The 20446-nt window shown below is 53.8% G+C and overlaps 2 protein-coding genes and 1 long non-coding RNA gene across 4 annotated transcripts; all 3 read right to left on the bottom strand.

The window, feature by feature from the left end:
* Positions 1-1066: 1066 nt before the first annotated feature.
* On the bottom strand, positions 1067-6068 carry DYRK1B (dual specificity tyrosine phosphorylation regulated kinase 1B). Its single transcript, XM_051989009.1, is given in 12 exon segments — positions 1067-1857; positions 1939-2045; positions 2247-2565; positions 2710-2850; positions 2944-3090; positions 3176-3300; positions 3303-3461; positions 3553-3700; positions 3870-4058; positions 4148-4267; positions 4746-4915; positions 5535-6068. Coding segments are annotated over 12 exon segments (2109 nt in total). The 5' UTR covers positions 5611-6068; the 3' UTR covers positions 1067-1449.
* Positions 6069-7236: 1168 nt separating this feature from the next.
* FBL (fibrillarin) lies at positions 7237-10117 on the bottom strand. Of its 2 annotated transcripts, none has more exons than XM_051989011.1 (9): positions 9979-10117; positions 9206-9349; positions 9005-9121; positions 8827-8921; positions 8566-8736; positions 8315-8447; positions 7854-7966; positions 7602-7747; positions 7237-7368 (listed from the first exon to the last, which is right to left on the bottom strand). In XM_051989011.1, exons 1-9 carry the CDS (start codon positions 9986-9988, stop codon positions 7332-7334), a joined length of 966 nt encoding a protein of 321 aa, XP_051844971.1. In that variant the 5' UTR covers positions 9989-10117; the 3' UTR covers positions 7237-7331. The 2 variants fall into 2 exon arrangements, with proteins under 2 accessions (XP_051844971.1, XP_051844970.1); XM_051989010.1 differs by lacking the exon at positions 9979-10117 and adding an exon at positions 9483-9516.
* An 8147-nt stretch (positions 10118-18264) lies between these two features.
* Positions 18265-20435, bottom strand: LOC127556123 (uncharacterized). Its single transcript, XR_007952357.1, has 2 exons — positions 19676-20435; positions 18265-18632 (listed from the first exon to the last, which is right to left on the bottom strand). It is a non-coding gene; the product is annotated as an uncharacterized LOC127556123 (long non-coding RNA).
* Between the last annotated feature and the right edge of the window lie 11 nt (positions 20436-20446).

The raw sequence follows: 20446 nt of genomic DNA, 5'->3' as shown, positions 1-20446 counted from the left end.
ACCCCGCAGGAGGGTGGCTGTTCCAGCCAATCCACGACTACTCGGCCTGCAGCAACCAATCCCTCCCTAGCCTCACTTTCCCTCACCCCCCCCCCTTCCTGGCCTGGCAATTGGTCAGCTTTGAGAAGGCGGAGAATTGATTGGCTCTGTCCTTCGGAGACTCCAAGAGGACGCCGGGAACACCCCGACCTCACGCGAGACGGATTTCTGATTGGCTGGCGCTAGAGCAGGGCCCGTCCCTACCCTCTTTAGCCTTGTGGCTTGGGACTGTGGCTTTCCCCTCTCGAAGGGTATGCCCTTTACTGCAGAATGGCATCCCCCCCTCCCCCAGATAAGAAGTTCTTAAAAAAGTGAAGCCCCACGGTCTTCATGCCCCCGAGCGGCAGCAGCGCAAAGGCCTCTGGGTAAGGGGGGTGCTAGCAACCCAGCCCCTGCCTGCCTCTAGACTAGGCCCGAGGCTGGGGGAGCACCTTCTCCAAGTCCCTAAAGCTCCAATTACTCTAACTCTCACCGACCTCGGAGAAAACCTCCCCCCATCAAAGCCTGGGCAAGGGGGAGAAAAGGCAGGACACTTACCTGAGATACCATTCCCGTTTCCCTCTCTCCCCCCCCAGCCCAAGGTCATTACTGGCAGTGAGGACAATGGGGAGCCGAGGCACCAGGGCACCTTCACGGGCCGTCCTGCCTGGCACACCAGCCTGGGAGCTGAGGGACGGCATTCCACCTCGCCATTGCCACAAGAAGCCTGAAGCAGCTGCAGGAGAGTGTGGCTAGGGCTCTGGGGGGGTGACCAGCAGGCCTGGCCTCCCTCCCTCTGGGGATGAATGCATGGGGTGCCGGAGCACATAAGGTGGTGCTCTCCCCTGGCACCTTGCAGACCAGGATAGTCCCTACTGGGACAGCCAAGTCTCCCTGTCCACATCCATGCCCGGGCTGGTGAAGTCTCCCCGTGACTTCCGGTGGGCCGTTTCTGTCTCCCACTATTCCCATCTCTGCCCCTCTGGGGTTCCAGTGTCTGCTCTGGGGAGGGAGTGCACGAGCGACCCTGCAAAGGAGCTGTCGGGCGTGTGAGAAAGCTCTTTACTTGGGTACAGCACAGGGCGCCCCAGACTCCTGCGGATGCCTCCCCACCCCACCCCCCCCAGCCCCAGGGTGGAGAGCAGGGGAGCCACCCCAGGGCTGCCAGTCTTTGGTACAATAAATAGAAAACAAAGGGGCCAGCAGGGCCGAGGAGCCAGTCCATGGGGGGACAAGGGGGGCAGGGGTCATACCCCCTCCTCTTCTCGGCCCCAGCCCCCAGTCAGGTCAGTGCAGGTGCCCCCCCTCCCCCCCACTGGGTAGCAGCAATTCCAGTTGAGAGGGGAGGAAGGCTGGGGGAGGGAAGGCATGAGCCCAGGGGCCCCAAGGGGGAAGGGGTATGGCTTCGGGGGGCCCCAGGGGGGCAGGGGATCACGAGCTGGCGGCCGTACTCTGGGGGACACCACAGAGGCCCAGGCGGGGGCCTAGGGCCGGGTCCTCAGGTGGGGGGATCGGCGGCCGGCCCCCGCCCCTGGGGCCGCCCCCCCCTGTGGTCCGAGTCCGGAAGGCCGAAGCGGCCGGGTGCTGGAGAGGGGGAGCGGGGCGGAGTGGGGCACAGTCCTGTGGAGCAGGTGGGGGCAGCAGAGGGCCGCCTCCAAGGCTCACGTCCATCAGCTCAGGGGGAGGCGGTGAAGAGGATGAAGAAGAGCCAGCCTGGGCCGAAGGCCGGCCACCGGCCCCGTGGAAAGAGGAGGAAGAAGAGGCTGGGGCGGGGCCCGGGGGAGGCTTGTGGGCCACATCTCCCCCTGCCCAAGGGCGCAGCGGCTGGGAAGGTGGGACCTGTCGGGGAAGAAAGGCACATCCTGTAATGGGCCGCTAGGACAGAGCCCCCTCCCCTTCTGTCCCGGCCCTGGCCCATACCTGGGGGCTGTGCATCTCGCAGTCCGTCACCGGGGGCCCCGGGCCCCCACAGTACCGGTTGCTGTATCGATAGCTTCGGTTGTCATTGGACGATCCGCTTGAACCACCTAAAAGTAGGAAAGAGCAGGTTGGCAGAACGCCCTTTCCCCGTGTGCCAAGGGAGAGAAGGGCGACCCTTCGGTTCAAGGTCACGGGCCGGATTCGCAGGGAAGCCCGATGCTCAGGACGCCCAAGGACCGAGCACTTCCACCCCAGGTGTGTGGGCTGCCTCCCCCCAGCCCCGCTGGGGGCCCCGGCGCCCTCCTCACCAGAGCTGGAGACAGAGCTGGCCGCGCTGGAGGAGTGGGAGGCGTCGGGGGCCGGAGAAGGCGAGGTGGAGGTGCTGCTCCCCGAGGGCCCCGTGTTGGTCGCCTCGTCGGCCGTCCGGCGGAAGAAGCCGTGCTGCAGGGCCCCCAGGGGGCTGATGCGGGCGGCCGGCTCGTACTCCAGCATGCGCAGCACCAGGTCCTGGAAGCGGAGGTAGTCGGCTGTGCTATGGCCGGGCTCGCCTGCCCGCCGGCCCCCGGGGCCGCCTGTCTGCACACCCAGCACCTCCTGCAGCCGCCGCGTGCCGGGGCCCTGGTACTCCTAGGGAGGAGGAGCAGAGCAGTCACGGGGGTGAGCAGCGTGAAGGAAGGGGCGGCCGGAGCGACGGGAGGAAGGGGAGAGACGGAGGGAGGAGGGGAGAGAGGGAGGGTGCGGGGACGGGTGCTGGGGCGCGGGATGGCTCACCTTCCTGAGGTCTTTGCTCCTCCGCAGGGTCCAGCCCCCTCCAGGCAACCGGTCGAAGTACTTCCTAGCTTTGGGTGCCTGTTCCAGCATGGGGGCTGGGGGCAGTCCCAGCACTTCCACAATCCTGTTCATCTGGTCCACCTGGGCCACGGAGAGGCGTGGAGCCGTCAGTCCCGCCTCCTCCGCCTGGGGTCCCCAGCCCAGCCCCTGCACCCCGCAGTCCGAGCCTCTCACCTCATTGGAGCCGCTGAAGAGGGGCTCTCCCGTGTGCATCTCCACGAGGATACAGCCTAAAGACCACATGTCGATGGCCAGATCGTACGGGGTCCCCAGGAGCACCTCAGGGGAGCGGTAGAAGCGGCTCTGGATGTACTGGTAGATCTGGGGACAAAGGAGGTGGGGTCAGGACTCCCCCTGCCCCTCCGCACCCCCAGCCCGGGAGCCCCCCCTCTCCGCCGCCGCGTACCCGCTGGCCCAGCTGACAGGAGCTGCCGAAGTCGACGATTTTGATGGCGCTGCGCTTGGGGTTGCACAGCAGGATGTTCTCGGGCTTGAGGTCGCAGTGGATGATGCTGAGCTCGGGGGTGGCCAGAAGAGCAGGGCCGTGCAGAGCTGCTGGGCCAGCTTCCGGGTCAGGTTCAGCGAGACGCCCCGGAAGTGCGTGTTGCGCAGCAGATCGTACAGGTTGTAGGACAGGAGCTCGAAGACCAGGCACAGGTGGTTCCGGAACATGAAGTGTCGTTTCAAATGCACTGAGGGGGAAGGGAGAGGGGCAGGTGGTGGCGGCTCGGACCCTGGCCTCTGACCCCCGCCCCCGCCCGCTCGCCCCCCTCCCAGGCTCACCGATGTAATACTTCATCTCCGTGTCGTGCTGGTTCATCAGCTCCAGCAGCCGCAGCTCAATCTGCGCCTGGTTCAGAAACGCCTTCTTGTTCTTGATGATCTTGATGGCCACCAGCTCCTGGGCCTGGTGGTCATAGGCCTTCACCACCTGGGAGGGACAAGAGCCAGGGTGGATGAGGCCATCGGGGCCCAGAATGGGTCCTAAAGCGAGGAGATCCCGCTGGCCACAAGCTGGGGAGGCGGCGATAACCAGAGGCAGCCGGGCCCAGCGCGTGGGGGCGCGGGTCCCCAAAGGAGGCTCCTCCCTCAGTCCTCACCTGCCCAAAGGAGCCCTTCCCGATGAGCGAGTCGATCTCATAGCGCTCCAGCCACCGCTCCCCGCTTCGCACAATGTAGTCGTGGTTGTCGTCGTCGTAGCCGTGGTTCAGAACCTTCCTCTCTTTCTTTGTGCTCGCGTCCTCGGGGGGTCCCTGCTGCGCCCGACGCTTCTTCTTGGCGTAGTACACCTGGGGAGGGGGGAGTGTGGTGAAGACGTTGTTGGGAGACACCCCCTCCCCCGAAGTCACTGCCGGCCCCTGCCCGGGGCCCAGCCCACCTCATTAATGTGCTTGTAGGTCTTGATAAGGTCCACAGAGAGTTTCCGGAGCGGGGCGGAGGTGGCATCCCGAAAGGCCAGCGGGAGCCGTCGCTGGAGCAGCCGGACATCTGGCACCACCTGGGGGGGGACACAGGGCACGTCAGGGCCGGGCCCTCCCACCCCTGACCTCTCCTCCGCCCCTCCCACTCCCAGCTTCCACTGTGCCAGAACAGGACAATCGTGAGCTCTGACCCAATTTACAAAAGGGAAATCAGAAGCTCTCTCCATGACTTTGTCCTTTTTCCGGCTCCTTTTTCCCACAGATTCTCCATGTCTGATGACTGAAGCTGGAGCCGGAGGCCCTGGGCCCAAATCCCAGCTCAGCCACTTCCCCCCAATGTGAGCTGGGACAACCCTCTCCAGGCTCCAGCTGCCTCCTCCAGGAGATGACCTCAAAGGGTCTGTCTGTGACCCTCAGATCTTCAACCATGATTTCCATTTCCTGACCCAGATTCTCCACCTCTGTCTGGTCACTCGACCCCCAGACCCTTCCACCTCAGGCCTGTTCTCCTGCCCCTGCCCACCCCTCCCCCCCAGGAGCTGGGGTAGGCGATACCTGTGTATGCTCCTGGGGGGCTGGAAAGCCGGAGAAAGGACCATGGCTGGGAGGGGCGGCCATGTCCGGCTCAGAGGGCCGAAGGGAAGCAAGGCCCGGAGCAGGAGCCCGGCTGGGGGGCGACTTCTCGCATCCTGCACCACAGCTGCTGCCACCAGCACCGCCGGGACCTGGAGGAGGGGGAGGAGAGGAGATGGGATGGGGGGCCTGGGCAGCAGGGGGGGAGGGGATCAGTGACACAGAACAGAGGCGAGATGGGATGGGGGATGGGCACAGGGAGGAGAGGATCAGTGACACAGGACAGACTGAAGAGATAGGGAGGGGAGGGGATCAATGACACAGGACAGACAGACAGGAGATGTGGGATGAGGGGGACAGGACACAGGACAGACAGAGGGGCAGAGGAGAGAATGGAGGATGGGTGCAGAGAGGAGATCAGTGATATAGGACAGAGAAGAAATGGGATGGGGGGGGCAGGGGGAGGGGATCAGTGATACAGAACAGACAGAAGGGACAGACAGAAGAGCAAAGGCAGCTGAGGAGGAATATGAGGGACTGTAGCCAGGAAGGGTCAGGATCCTGGGACAGCCCTTTCCCCCAACCCCCCAACAACAGAAGAAAGGCTCGAACTCCCCCAATTTCCTGGTCCCCCCTCGCCAGCTGATAGCCACTCTGCATGGGGGAGGGAGCACAAAGGGAAGGGAGCTCCTGGCCGCATGGAGGTATGGGGGGGGGTCTCATCTGACACCGGGGAGTCCCCCTGCGGTTGCGCCCCTCCCTCTCTCATACCCACGCTGGGGGGCTGTCGGGAGCCACGGGCGGGTGGCCGGCGGGGTCCCCAGTCTGGCAGTCGGGCAGTCAGCATGTCAGGCAGGGAGGGTGGGAGCCCCGAGGGGGAACAGAAGTGGACGGGTGCTCGAATGCGAGCTGCCTGGCCAGGCCCTAGGCCCCTAGGCGTCCCCCAGCCCCTGCCCTGCCCTGTCCTGTCCCGTCCGCTGGGTGACAGCAGCAGCCGCTGGGAGGGGGAGGGGGGTCAGCCGAGGTTGCCTGGAGGGGGGAGCTGAGCAGGTGGAAGGGGGAGAGGAGGGCGGGGGACGGAAGGGAGGATGGGGTTAACCCTACAGCTGCTGGCCTGGGCCTAGGACTGGCCTCCCCCCAACTTCCAGCCCGGCCTGTCTCACAAGGAAGCCTGGGCTCGCACCGGGGGCCAGAGAAGCCTCTCCTCCGACGCCCATAGCACCCCACCAGCCCGGCCCGGCCCGGCCCGGGCCCCCCCTCCCCTAGCCCCCCTCGGCGGGGGAGGGGGGAGGAGGCGCTGAGCTCGAGGGGCGCCCGCTCCGGCTCCCGCCCCGCCCCGCCTCCCGCCTCCCGGGCTCGGGCTCCCGCTCCCCGCGGCGCACACGAGGCGGCTGCAACATGACCCCTGCCATGGCAACAGGCCTGCCATTGGCCCGAGGGGCTCAGCGCGCCGGCCAATGGCGGGGAGCCGGCCCGCTGTTGCCAAGCGACCGCGATGCGGCGGGTGGGGGCCCGCGCCGGCTCTTGCCCAAACAAAGAGCGGGAGAGCTAGGGGAACGGGGGGAGGGGGCCGGAGAGACCGCGGCTCCGCCCCCGGCCCGGCTGCCCGACCCCGCCCCGGCCCGCGCCGCGCTCCCCCGGGGCCGGCCCCTTCCAGGAACCCGGCTATAAATAGCGGCCCCGCCCCCTCCCCTCCCCTCCCCCCCGGCACCTGGTCCGGCCCGGCGCCCCTCCCCCACCCCGCCGGGCCCCGGGACAGCGCGCGCTCCCGCTCCGCCCCACCCCGCCGCCCAGGGAGGGGCGGCCGTAACGGGCGTCCCGCGCTTCCCCCCTCCCCGGGGCTAACGTTCGGCGCGGGGGTGGAGGGCAGCGCGCCGGAGGACTGATGGGCTGGCGCGGACGGGCACGCGCTCCCTCCCCTCCCCCAGCCCCGGCGGGCGCGCGCGCGGCCGTTACCTGTGGGCGGGGGTGCCGGGCCGTAGGGGGAGGGGCGGAGCGGAACGCAAGGGGCAGGCGGTGGCGGCTCAGCGCCCCGGGCTCATCCCCGCGCGGGAACGCTGGCGGCGGCGGCGGCGGCAGCGCGGGCGGGTGGCTCCAGTCAGATCGGCAGCGGCCCGGGGTCCCCAATTACCCAGTAATGCAACCAGCAAAATGGCGACCACAACAAACCGGCCCCCCCGGCCTGGACTCCGCCCCCTGCCCCCTCCCATCCTCCCCTGACACGTGACTCGGGCAGCAGGCTGCCACTCGCTGCGCCTGCGCCAGCTTCTCAAGACACATGCGCACAACACAGGTAAGAACCCACCCAGGGCTCGCCGAAGACAGCGAGACCAAGCATGCGTCGCAGAGGTCGACGCCCGACCTCTCCGGGTAACAACAGGGCGAGCGTCAGCAGCTCGCCTTAGCGCGCAGGCGCGAGCTTCTCCATCCTCCCCACCTCCCACCTTAACCCTTTGAGAATCCAGCAGTCACATGGGATCACACCTTTTAATAGAAAATACAAAGATCTGACAAAACAGCTAGAGTAGAAAAAAAGGGGGGGGGGCAGGACAGGACGGAGGCAGACAGCTACTTGGCAGCTACTTCTTTCTGCTTGGGGGGAGGCCTGTGGGGAGAAAGATGAGCTCAGAACCCAGGTAGCACCTGGGGATGCCCTCCAGTGGAAACCAATCCCCTGGGGAAGCCCACAGCCTTTGCTGAGCCCAAGGATCATTTCCTCCAGTGAAACCCCTCCAAGTCAAGGACCCCTCCCCCAAATCAAAGAGACCTCTAGTTTCCATGAACTACTCTCTTCCAAGGATATCCCCTAAGCCAAAGGCCCCCCCCCCCAAGGCTCACCTGTACACGCCCACCACCACTGCGTGATCTCGCTCATAAGGCTCCAAAGTGAGCTGTTCCTGGGGCTTCATGTTTTCTTGCTGCATTTTCTTGACTTCTGAGGCGAACACAGCTTCAGGAGAGGCTGTGGAGTCTATGCAGTTGGCCTGGGAGAAGTTTCATGGTCATGAGAAGGATGTGTCCCTCTGTCCAGCCCTCAGGAGCCTCCTCCCCCAATATCCCCAAGTCATGAATTTGGCCAGGGCACTATACCTTAATGGAGATCACAAAGTGTCCACCATTGCGCAGGAAGTTATGGGCATTGAGAGCCACAATTCGGGACTGGTCTGGCTGGGCCACATCGGCAAAAATCACATCCACCATCCCTGAAGGCAGAGGAGAGGAAGGGCAGCACAGAGGGTTGGCCTAAGGAGGTTATTCCTCATCTCATTTCTTCTTCCTCCCCCCATTCAACCCAGCAGCCTGCAGATCCAGATCCAACCTCAAGGGATTCCCTTGACCAGACTCTTGAGGACAGGTGCCCACCCAACCCCCAGCAGCGTTTTCATGGGGCTTTAAGATGTGTATAAACTGCTTGACAAGTGGTGTCTAGAGGTGGGATCTGAACTCAGGACCTTCTGTGACCCAGGGCTGATCAGTTCTGCCCCCAATGTCGGCTTCCTCAGCCACTAAATCAGTGCCCACTACATTAGGGCCCCATGCCAGGCCCTCACCAATGAGCATCCGGTACTTGTGGGGGTGTCGTGCATCCTCGATGACGGGAATGATATTCGTCCTCTTCTTGGCCACATTGATGAGGTCTCGGCCTGATCGATGAGAAAACTCCACAGCATAAACCAGACCTTCCTAGGTGGCAAAAAACAGGGCTGTTCCCAGAGCAAGCCCACCCTCACACCCCTTACCCTATGTTCAAAGGCAGCTCCTCCCCCCTCCCAAAAAGTGGGGAGGTACCCCGGAGACTCACAGGACCCACGATGTCAGAGACGTGAGAGACTGTGGTGCCTGAAGCTGCTCCCAAGTAGAGCACTTTGGCCCCAGGTCGGATGTGGATCTGATCCACACCCCCCAGGATGGCTGCGGCCAGCTTGGAGCGGAAAGGATTCCAAGCCCGGTACTCCATCTTCACCTCACCGTCCTGAGGGGTGAGAAAGCAAGGGTCAGCCCCGCACTCCCCCCATCCCACTGTCTCCAGGCCCACCTCCCCCCCATCGTAGGGAGCTCCCACCTCCACGGTGATTCTCTTCTCGCCATACACAGACTCCCCGGGTACCATGTTCTTCGTGACCAGGGCATCCTCCTTTCCTCGACAAATAAACACTCCTGCAAGAGTAAGGCCCGGGGTGACCACCCGCCCCTGGACGGTACCAGAGCCCAAGGACGGCGCCACCCGGGGCCTCACTCACCCTCATGTCGATGAGGTTCCACAGTCACTTTCTTCCCTCCTTGGAAGCCACCTCTACCGCCCCGGCCTCGGCCCCGGGGGGTGCCTCTGCCCCGACCTCCGGGGGAATGGAAGCCACCTGCAGGAGGCAGAGCAGAAGTGAGGACTCATTCTTTGCCTGCCCTCCCCTGTCAGCCCCGTGAGCCCCACGACCTCCACTCACCTCGGCCCCCTCCTCGGCCTCCGCGATCTCCAAAGCCGCCACGGCCACGGCCTCCGAAGCCACCTCGGCCCCCGAAGCCTCCTCTGTCACCGCCTCTCCCTCGCCCTCTGAATCCACCCCGGCCCCCACCTCGGGGGCTGAATCCTGTGGAGGCAGAAGAAAAGCCCCAGGCTGAGTATTCTGGGGAAGATTCTGTGCCCCCTCATTTCAGGTAACGGACACGGGAGCCTCCCTCATCTCCCAAAGTGCTGTCAGTCCACTTGCGGGCTCGACTCACCCCCTACGAAGGCTCCCATGCCCCAGAAAGGAGGCAGGAAGCCCCCGCGAGAAAGGGTCTCGGGGCCCAGCCCTAAGGGGGTAAACTGCCGGCTTCCACCTCTTCGAGGGTCGTAACAGCCCCAAGCCCAGGAGCTCTAGGGGGAGAACGCCGGAAGTGGCGAGACCCGAATTCAAACCCTGCCCCAGAAGTAGTTGTAACCCCAGGTCACTTCCTTCTCGGCGGCCCGTCTGTTTCCTAGTTCACAAGGCAGGGATAATAGAGCCGCCCCCCCCCCCCCTTCCCCGGGGAGGGGGTGGTGGTGTGGTTTTTAAAAGGAAATAATGTAGCAGGGGCTGCTGGAGTGAGAGCCGGCGGCCACAGGTAGAATTCCACCCCCGGCCCTCTTGCTACAGAAAAGGAAACCCGAGTCACAGGCAGGACACCAAAGTCTGTGCTCGCTGACCAGGCCGAGCCCCGGTCTCGCCTCTGCTCCCGGGCCCGGTCTCGCGCTCACCTGGCTTCATGGCACGCGGCTCGCTTTGCGAAGGAAGCGGAAGCGGCAGCGGGGTCGGCCCGTACGGTGGCCGCCAGCGGACACGCGGCTCCCACGCTCCACGGAGCCTTCAACACCCCTGACTACCTGCTAGGGAGGCAAGAGGGGATTGGCGTGCGCTGAGTCGTGGGCGTACGCACGCAGTACGCATACACGCCTATACGTAGGAGCGCCAGAGGCCAGTCTTCTTTCGCCTGCGCAATCTAGGTTTACCCAGTACGTTTCCTTTTGTGCCCTCCTCCCGAGTTGTCCGTCTACGTCAGCTCGGCGAGGATGGTGGAATCCTGGGAAAAGTAGTCCTACGACGTCCCAGGCCGCGGCCGCAATATTTCCGGGATCGAGAAGGTGGGGAAAGGAAAAAGGGGCAGGGAGTATGCGTAGGGCGTCATGACGTCAGTCGCTCCACTGGAAGCGGAGCACCCTGATGGGAAATGTAGTTTTTGTAGTTGCTCTTTTCACACATGCGCTCACCACTCATGGTGGGAAAGGGAAATCAGTCAGTCTCCTAGGAGACGGCGTGAATGCGTCCGGAAGTGGCTCGTGGCCTTGTGAATGTTCGAGTTGTCTGCTACCGCAGTGTGTCGGACGGTCGCCAGATGGCGGTTTCGTTCGCTCCCTGCCTGTCCTTCCTCCTCTGGTACCAGCCAGATCCCGTGATAAACATGCTGGATTCAGTTACGTTTCACGATCATATATTTAGCGACTACAGTATACCAGGCACTGTGTTAGACATTGGGAGACAAAGACAAAATGGAGGCCCTCAGGGAACTTACTTTCTACTCCCATCTCAACTGGATGCACCCTAACCCTGTCCGCCCAGTGAGGCCTCCATGGGAGCCCCTCTCCCTCCCCCCTCCCCCCAAAGTGTTGGGAGATACTCCACTTCTGTTGAGCAGACAAGGACCGTCTTGGATGAAATCTCAGCAGAACGTCATTGCAGCGGAACGTTACGTTCGTGTCTTTGCGGGACGATTGTCTGACAGCCCGGCCGCTGCGCGCATTCCAGAACAGTTCCCACATTGCTTCTCTCTCTCTAAAGAAAAGCCGCGTGTCTCATATTTATTATCCATCTAAGGAGTTAAAAGGAGAAAGTTGAAAAGTAGGGGAGGGGGCAGGTATATGAAGTCCAGAGAGTACAGTAATAAACCTATTCCACGCTGTTAGAAATGATATTTCTAGCAAACATTTTCCAAAAAATTTAGGGAGAAGGTTGAATTCTTTTACATATAAGTATGTGTATATTTATTTGCAAAGCTTTTTAATAGGAGACAGCTGTATTTCTATTTCAGCCACATTCAGGCTTTTGTGATATTTCATTTTGGTTGAAAGGGAGGAAGAAAATTTGACCTCATCCAGGTAAGCAGTCGGAAAAGGGACATATTTTTGAATAGGTAAATAACAATATTATTATAGAAATAGTTTTGTTTCAGAGAGGCCTGGAGAGACTTACATGTACTGATGCTAAGGGAAATGAGCAGAAGCAGGAGATCATCATACAAGGCAACAAAGTTATATGATGATCAGTTCTGATGGACTTGACTCTTTTCAAAATGAGGTGATTCAAGGTAATTCCAATAGCCTCAGGATGGAAAATGCCATCTGCATCCAGAGACAGGACTATGGGAACTGAATGTGGATCATAACATAGCATTTTCACCATTTTTATTGTTTACTTGCTTGTTTTTTTCTTTCTCATTTTCTTTCACTTTTGATCTGATTTTTCTTGTGCAGTATGGTAAATGTGGAAGTCTGTTTAGAAGAATTGCACGTACTTAATGTGTATTGGATTACTTACTGTCTAGGGGAGGAGGGTGGTAGAGAGAGAGGGAGAAAAATTTGGAACACAAGGTTTTGCAATGAATGAAAAACACGTTGCATGCATTTTGAAAAATAAAAAGCTGTCATAAAAAATAAAAATTAGTTTTGACCTCATGGATTCCCTGAAAAAGCCTTGGGCTGTTTTGAGGAATCTGCAGGCCATATTTTGAGAACTACTGATCTAGAGGACGAAGTGATATCTTGGCCAACATATTTTTTAAAAAATACATATCTACAAGAGTGCCTCTAGTTATGATTCCCCCACTCCTCAAATTCCATTCACAGAACTGAATTATTCTGCAAATGGTGATCGCCTAATTTATTGGACATAGCAAAAAATGGAAGGGAAAAAATTAAACTATATGAAAAGCTGGATTTGGAATCAGCCACTCTCATCTTCATGAGTTCAAATCCAGCCTCGGACACTTACTAGCTAGATGACTCTTGTTGGCAAGTCACTTAACCCTGTTTGCTTCAGTTCCTCATCTATAAAAGGAGTTGGAGAAGGAAATGGCAAATCACTCCAGTATCTTTGCCAAGAAAACCCCAAATGGTTTCATGAAGAGTCAACACGACTGAAATGAGTGAACAATTCCAACCACAAATGGAGCCATCCACCTAAAACCATGTCCCCAAATATTCTTCTATTTGTCTTTAAGTCTTCAAGTCATTGGAGAAACTTCCAAACTATTCATGCCCATAGATAATGGAAAAAGTAGAAGGGTACAGCTCTATCAGGGGAAAACAGTTAAAGAACAGTGCGACAGGGGTCTGTCTTCACAGTTCACCAACACAAGGCTCTCCTTGTGCCAGCTTCAGGTCTTGGATCAGTCTGGATGGTCTGAGATTCTGTTGAATGTCAATGAGACACTGGCTAAACTCATATGGAAGTCCACGTCAACTCAGTGGTATCATCTCTTTGCTTCCTGTTGCTTGTATGATAATTGGGAAATCTGAAACCTTAAGAATAACAGCCAGAAGAGAAGCCAAATCCTCGCTATTAGTGTCCAGATCTTTTCTTCTTTCCTGTTGTGTCACTTCTCATGTACTGCAAACCTATTCATTACTCCCCAAAATTCAAAGCACATCTCTGTTCTTTGAAACTGTTTCTGTTTGATGAATGGTAGTACTGGCCGATTCCAGATTCTCTCCTTTCCTTCCTACTTCCCCACATTAAGAAAGTACCTGTGAAATTATGCCAAACATTTCCATAAAAGTTATGTTACAAAAGAAAACATACATCTCCCTCCCCACCAAAAAAAAATCTCCAAGAAAAATAAAGTTTAAAAAAGCCTGCTTTAATCTGCATTCAGACACAATAAATTCTTTCTCTGGGCACGGAGAGCATTTTTCATAAGTCCTTCAGAATAGTTGTGGATCATTGTACTGCTGAAAATAGCAAAGTCATTCACAGCTGACCATCCCAAAGTAACATTGCTGTTACTTTGTATACAGTACATTTCACTTTGCATGAGCTCATGGAGGACTTTTCAGGTTTTTCTGAGAGCATCCTGCTCTTCATTTCTTACAGAACAAGAGTATTTCATTGTTGGAATCCTTACAAATTGCTAACTCATTAGAGTTGATAAGATTATTGATCTGATCTTACAAGAAGATGTTTTGGGCCAGAACCTGAAACAAGGTACTAAGTAGAACTAATTAGTACAATGCTTGTGTTTACACCTTTACTCATCAGAGTTCATAAGTATGCCAGATTCACAAAGTAAACTTTGTAACTTTGTGAATTCACACCTCCCTTAAAGCTCTTAGGGCCAGAGAGCACTATGGGAGAAAACCCATAATCTCATTCTCTCAGAAGAGTCTTATATAAGGCTAGTGAAGAGAAATCTATTCCAGAATATATTCCACTTGGCTGGCTCGTTGCAGAAGAGAGTTCAGCTGGGTTGGAGAGGAGCACTCTGGTGCAGACACAGAGCACTCTGGGAGATTTCGGCTGAATTACACCAGAAGCCCTCTCTCCGAAGCAAGAGAGAATATTTTCCCACTTGGCTGGCTCATGGCAGAAGAGTTTTCAGAGGAAGAAGCTACGAGTCGAGATTTCACCAGAATTACATGACGAGTGGAGCTGGCTGGATGCTGAAGAAAGCAGAGGCAGAGGCTGAAGGACAGAACCTTTGGATTTGGAGACATTTGGAGGGCTCTAAGCTAACCGGGCTATATTGGAGGCAATAAAACATCTGAACTTTTATCACCTGGCTGCATTTGGAGTAATTATTGATCTGAACTGATACTAAGGCTGCCTCCAAAAAAATCTCCCCCGAGAAACTTTCCTCGAGAAATCTGCACCCTCTCCCCCAGAGAGAACTATCCTACTTATTTTAAAAAGAAGATCACCACATATGCCACAATTTATTCAGCCATTTCCCCGTTGATAGGCATCCCCTAAATTTCCAATTCTCTGCACTGAGAAAAGAGAGCTGCTATAAATATTTTTGTACTTACAGATCCTTTTCTTTAAAAAAAATCTCTTTTGGTTTACATGTCTGTTAGTCATATTGTTCGATCAAAGGGTATATATGATTTTAATAGCTCTTTGGGCACAGATTATATCTTTTGATCATTTATTAATTGGGGAATGACTTAAAAAATATTTGACCCTATTCCTTTTATATTTGATAAATGAAGCCTTCATTTGAAAAACTTGCTTTAAAAATTCTTTTCACAATTATTATTGCTGTGTTCCCCCCACTTACATTATTTAGTCTGTTATCACTTTCCTTTCACCCTGTTCCTCCTCAAAAGTGTTTTGCTTCTGATCACCTTTTTCCCAATTTATCTTCTCTTCTATCCCCCTCCCTCCTACTCCTAACCTTTTCCCTTCCTATGTTTTTGCAGGGTAGGGGAGATTTCTATACCCATATTGAACATATATGTTTTCTCTTTGAGCCAGTTCAAATGACAGTAAGATTCACTCACTCCTCCTCCTCTGCTGCTCTTTCCACTCTAAAAACTTTTTATTATCTCTTTTATAGCAGATTATTTATGTTATTCCACTTCTCCCTTCTCCTTTCTATCAGTTTATTCCTCTCACTCCTTTAGTTTTTTAGACTATCTCTTTATATTCAATTCACACCTTTACCCTCTGTCTATATATACTCCTCTTAACTGCCTTAATGAGAAAATTCTTGTGAGTTTTAAGTATCATTCTCCCATGTAGGAATGTAAATAGATAAACCTTATGAAGTCCCTTAGGATTTTCCTTTTCTAATTACCCCCTTATGATTATTCTGAATCCTATATTTGAAAGTCAAAATTTCAATTCAGCTCTAGTCTTTTTGTCACAAATGCTTGAAAGTCCTCTATTTCATTGACTATCCACCTTTTCCCTTCTAGGATACTCATTTTTCTGGATAGGTGATTCTTGGTTGTAATCCTAGCTCCATTGTTTTCTAGAATATTATATCCCAAGCCCTCTGATCGTTTATTGATGCTAAATCCTGTATTATACTGACTGTGGCTCCATTGGAATTGTTTCTTTCTGGCGGCCTGCAATATTTTCTCCTTGACCTGGGAGTTCTGGAATTTGGCTATGATATTCCTGGGAGTTTTTATCTTGAGATATCTTACAGGAAATGATTGATGTATTTTTTTTTTTCAATTTTGATTTTACTTTCTGTTTTTAGAATACTAGGACAGTTTTCCTTGATAATTTTTTTTTTTTGAAGATGGTTTTCAGATATATCAATCATTTTAAAATGATCTCTCTTGGATCTATTATAGAGGTCAGTCAGTTGTTTTTTTTTCCCAATGAAATATTTCACATTGTTTTCTATTTCTTCATTCCTTTGGTTTTATTTTCTTGTTTCTTGATTTCTTATAATGTCATTAGCTTCCACTTGCTTAATTGTAATTTTTAAGGAATTTTTTTCTCAGTGAGCTTTAGTACTTCTTTTCCCATTTGGCCTATTTGTTTCTTAAAGCATATTTCTCCTCTTTGACTTTCTGTATTTCCTTTTGTATCACTCTCATTTCTCTTCCGCTTTTCCTTCTCTTTCTGTCTCTTTTGCTTGATTTTCACAAGTCCTTTTTGAGCTCTTCCATATCCAATTCTTATTTTTCTTGGAGGCTTTGGATGTAGGACCTTTGATTTTGTTATCTTCTTCTGTGTGGGTGTTTTGATCTTTGTTGTCACCATAGTAAATTTCTATGGTCAGAATCTTTTTCTGTTGTTTGCTCCCAGCCTGTTACTTGACTCGTAACTCTTTGTTAAAGTAGACCTCTGAAAGCTGTTGCTACTTCCACTAACCTTGCTAATTCAGTGGTTCCCAAGGACCGTTCCTGGTTTGCTGGAGCTCCCCTCACATAGTAGTGTGATACTTTTTTTTTTTTTACAACTTTCTAAGTCTTTGGTATTGCTGAGCTGGTCTGGATTGCCCCAACTGCCACCACTGACTTAGAGACCCCAGGCCAATTCCTGGTTTGCTGAGACCAGGATAGCTGAGCATCAGTTCCACTCTAGTACAAAAGACCTTCCCTGATCTGACTTTCTTAGCTGTCTTCAGCTGCAAAATTGTTCCACTCCATCTCTTTGTGGGTTCTGACACTCTAAAATTGTTTAAAGTAATTATTTAAAGGTTTTTGGAGGAGTCTGGGAGAGACCGGGATGTGCCCCCATCTTTACTTTGCCATCTTGTCTCCTAAGATAGAATCTTTCAAAAAATATTTTAATTTTTACTCACTATCCCCAAATTAAAAAAAAAAAAAACTCTTATAATAAATGTGCATAGTCAAACAAAACAAATTGGCTGTGTTGAAAAATAATACACTGTGTATCTCATTGTGCATCTTGAGTCCATCACTTCTATCAGGAAGTGGGTAACCTATTTCATCATCAGCCCTCTAGAATTTTGGTTGGTCATTTCACTGATGAGAGTAATGTTAGAGACTTATGGATTATTGTATTTTATGAATGTAACCTGAGTCTTAAACCTAATAAGATCCTTTCCTCATCAGTAGAAGTTAATGCACTGTGAGGGGCAAGGTAGAATTGGTGAATCCAAGAGACAAAAGACATCACTCTTTAGTGTGTTTGGGTTCTGGTTCCACCTCTGAGAAAGAAGTTGGGTCATTCTAACCTCTCTTCAAGTAGCTAAAGGGAGAGAAAGACTCTGGGAAGAAGCCATCATAAGAAAGGTTGGCAGTCTCTATTTTGTCCCGATCCACAATTTTGTATTCTAGGGAATTCAAGACATTTTTCCTTTTGGGTGAGATCTGGGATTCTCTGTTAGTTGAGCTGAATTACCTTGTTTCTCATGGGAGAGCTTCTTCAATCTTTAAAATGACATGTTCTCATGCATATGCTTTCTCTGATTTCTATTTCATTATTGGGTTGGATAAATGGATTTATTTACTATTTGTACTATAGGCCTAGTGTTTGACAGGAAGGGGATCAAGAGTTGGATATAAAGTGTGGGCTCTCACTTTCCCCAGTAATGAATAGGGATCAGGAGATTAGCTTGACCCTAAAGATTGCATCCTTTAGACCAGGGGTCCTCAAACTTTTAAAATAGGGGCCAGTTCACTGTCCCTCAGACTGTTGGAGGGCCGGACTCTAGTAAAAACAAAAACTTTGTTTTGTGGGCCTTTAAATAAAGAAACTTCATAGCCCTGGGTGAAGGGGATAAGTGTCCTCAGCTGCTGCGTCTGGCCTGCGGACTGTAGTTTGAGGGCCCTGCAGTTTAGACTAATAACATTGAAGGGAGCAGAGAGATCTAATTCCTGCCCAGTATCCCCTCTCTCTTAGAAGAACAGAGTGGTCAGCCTCTGGCCCCGAATTCTTGTAGGATTACAAGTCTCTCCTGGAGAAGGATGGGGGAAAGGGACACTAGAGATGCCTATCCTTGCCTCCCTCTGAGCCCCACGTGACACCCTGCTACATTAGTTTTCCTAAAGAGAGTCAGAGTTGAATCTGAGTTCCCTTTAACAGGAGCCTGAGTCATAACTAAGCAGATTGAAGTTGTGGGAAGAGATTTGGTGCGGCAAAAAGATGGAGATACGGAGTTTATGAATCATGAATGAATGAATTGCTTTGACTCCTTGCAGGGTGGGCCCTTTGGGCTTAAGGGGCTTGTAGGTACTGTATCTCTAGGCAGAAAACTCCAGTTGGGGGGAAGGAGACAAATAAATCGAACAAAATGTGTTTCTGAAACCAGATTGTTCAGCGTTGAGAGATAAGAACATTTCACCTCAGAACTAGGTTTTCAAAAAAAAATTAAAGGGTTCATACATCACTTCAGTTTCAGATGGGATTTACAACCTCTTTTCCACACTCCCACCTCCTTTTATTCCCCATAAAGCATCGTTTTCCAAATTGTAGGATCTTCCCAGTCCAGGAAAGAGTCAAAAAGGGAGCCACAAGGTGGTGGTCAACATTATTGAATATTTTTAGTTCAATTCCACATCAACACATTCACTTTTTTTTTTAATGGAAAAAAAAGCTAAAACCAATATCAATACAAGTGAGCTCAGTCTTGGTGAATTTGCTCTGACTGACAGGGCTGTGGCCCGGCGATTATGTAATATACCGTGTGCCCAAGGAAGGTCAAGTTGGCGTTGGGGCCCCTGGGACCCGTTTCCACGGGGGAGTGATCTGCGGCTGTGACCGTCAGCCAATTGGCAGAGTCCCGTAGCACGGCTGACTTGTGGCTCTAGCTGCTGGCTGCGCCGTCACATGGATCCTGTGCCCACGAGGCTGAATAATCTTCGGGTATGACATTAAAAGGGGCGGCAGTATCTGCTCTAGTTCTCAAAGACCTGGCTTCCTGAAACATCTCCAACTTCAACGTGAAACGAATTCAAGAACAACCGATCAGTTGCCATTTGAAGGAATTTTAAACCGAATGACACATTTTGATTTTAGTCAAACATGAGCTAAAATTATTTGTGTAGATTATTTTAGTAATCCCCCACAGCCAGCGGTGTCTGGGTGACATTTAAAAGCTGCTGGATTTTCTTCAGTAACACAATAATTACTTAAGTGGTTGTTGTCGTCCTTCATTCTCGAAGAGGACAAAATGACATGGTTGTGTTTGGGTTGCGTTACCGCGAGTGCGACTGTGGCTGATCAGACCAATCTGGGAGCAGAGTGCCGCCACAGGTCGGGCAGAAAGCGTCCCTTCATGTGGGTTAGCTCTCAATTTTGTGCATCTCGAGTTTTCTTTGGGCTAATTCAATTGTACTTTGCTCATAGAGCACAGTCTTGTGCCTGTGTCTCCTGTGTCATACAATCAATTGTGAAATTCTGGAAAGAGACCTCGAGAGTGTCCTTGTGTCACCTTTTTCTGGCCATCTTGGGAGTGTTTGTCCTCTTGTTCAAATTATTTAAGTATATAATAAATGCCAGATGAACTAGTGTATGTAAAAATGCTTTGTGAGCCTTCAAACTCTATTATTATTGATGCTTATCTGTTCTTTCCAAGCCATGGAAAATATAGTCATCATCTTGGCTTTCCTTCCTCCTTCCTTTCCTTCTTTCTTTTCCCTCCCTCCCTCCTCTCTCCTCCCCTTCCCTCCCTCCTTTCCTCCCCGCTCCCTTCCTTCTTTCTTTTCCCTCCCTCCCCTCTCTCTCCTTCCCTCCCTCTCTTTCTTCTCTCTTTTCCCTCCCTCCCGCCTCTCTCCTTTCCTCCCCCCTTCCTTCCTTCCTTCCTTCCTTCCTCCCTCCCTCTCTCCTCCCCTTCCCTCCCTCTCTTTCTTCTCTCTTTTCCCTCCCTCCTGCCTCTCTCCTTTCCTCCCCCCTTCCTTCCTTCCTTCCTTCCTTCCTTCCTCCCTCCCTCTCTCCCTCCCTTCCTTTCTCTCTCGCAATCAAGATTCAGTGACTCACCTAAGGTCACACAGTAAGTGTCAAGTGCCTGGAGAGCACATTTGAACCTCCTGACTCCAGAGCTAACTTCCCGGCCTTGTTTTCTAGAATGATTCCCACTCAGCTATTGAAGGACTTTCCTCAGGCGGGGGTTTGACTCCGAACTCTCCTCCTCAAGAACCAGCCGGGGGTCCTTATCGCCTCCAGGCCTTCAGAAGCTGCCACGGCCTCCACAAGCCCCCTCCTCCCCGCAGAGGCGCGGGCACAAGGCGCCCCACCGGGCTCCGGACGGTTTTACGGGCTGGATTTCCTGCCTCCAGTTGTCTCCCCCCTCCCCCATCTCCACGCCCTGTCGTTCCTCACTTCCTTCCGGTTCCAGCTACAGGCCCACTACCCGAGACCTTCCTCGCCCCCTTCTGGGATTCCCTCCGGTCGGTTCTCGCGGTCTGGTGGGCCGCTGTTATGGGTCCGGGTTCTGGCCTCCTCTGCGCCCGCTAACACTTAGTGCCCGGCCCCAATCCCAGCCGCACCCCCAGCGTCTGAGCGGGCCTCTAGTCGGAAGCAGCGGGTGCGGCGTCTTTCCGCCACGGAGGGCCCGGGACTTGGGGGACAAGGCCGAGCTGTGCGTGGGAATCTCAGCTCCCGGGGAAGTTAATGGGAGGTGACACAGAACTGGCCGCGGTTTCCCAGAGTCCCTCCCTCTCCTCCAAGGCAGGGGGAGGGGAAAGCGGAGCCCACGGGGCAGGAGGGCCCTGGGACGGGAGTGTGCCCGACAGCGCTCCCCCCCCCCCC

Source organism: Antechinus flavipes, chromosome 3 (genome assembly GCF_016432865.1).
Source record: "Antechinus flavipes isolate AdamAnt ecotype Samford, QLD, Australia chromosome 3, AdamAnt_v2, whole genome shotgun sequence".
Lineage (NCBI taxonomy): Eukaryota > Metazoa > Chordata > Mammalia > Dasyuromorphia > Dasyuridae > Antechinus > Antechinus flavipes.
The sequence above is the reverse complement of the archived record's forward strand: the minus strand, read 5'-3'. Positions and strand labels throughout refer to the sequence as shown.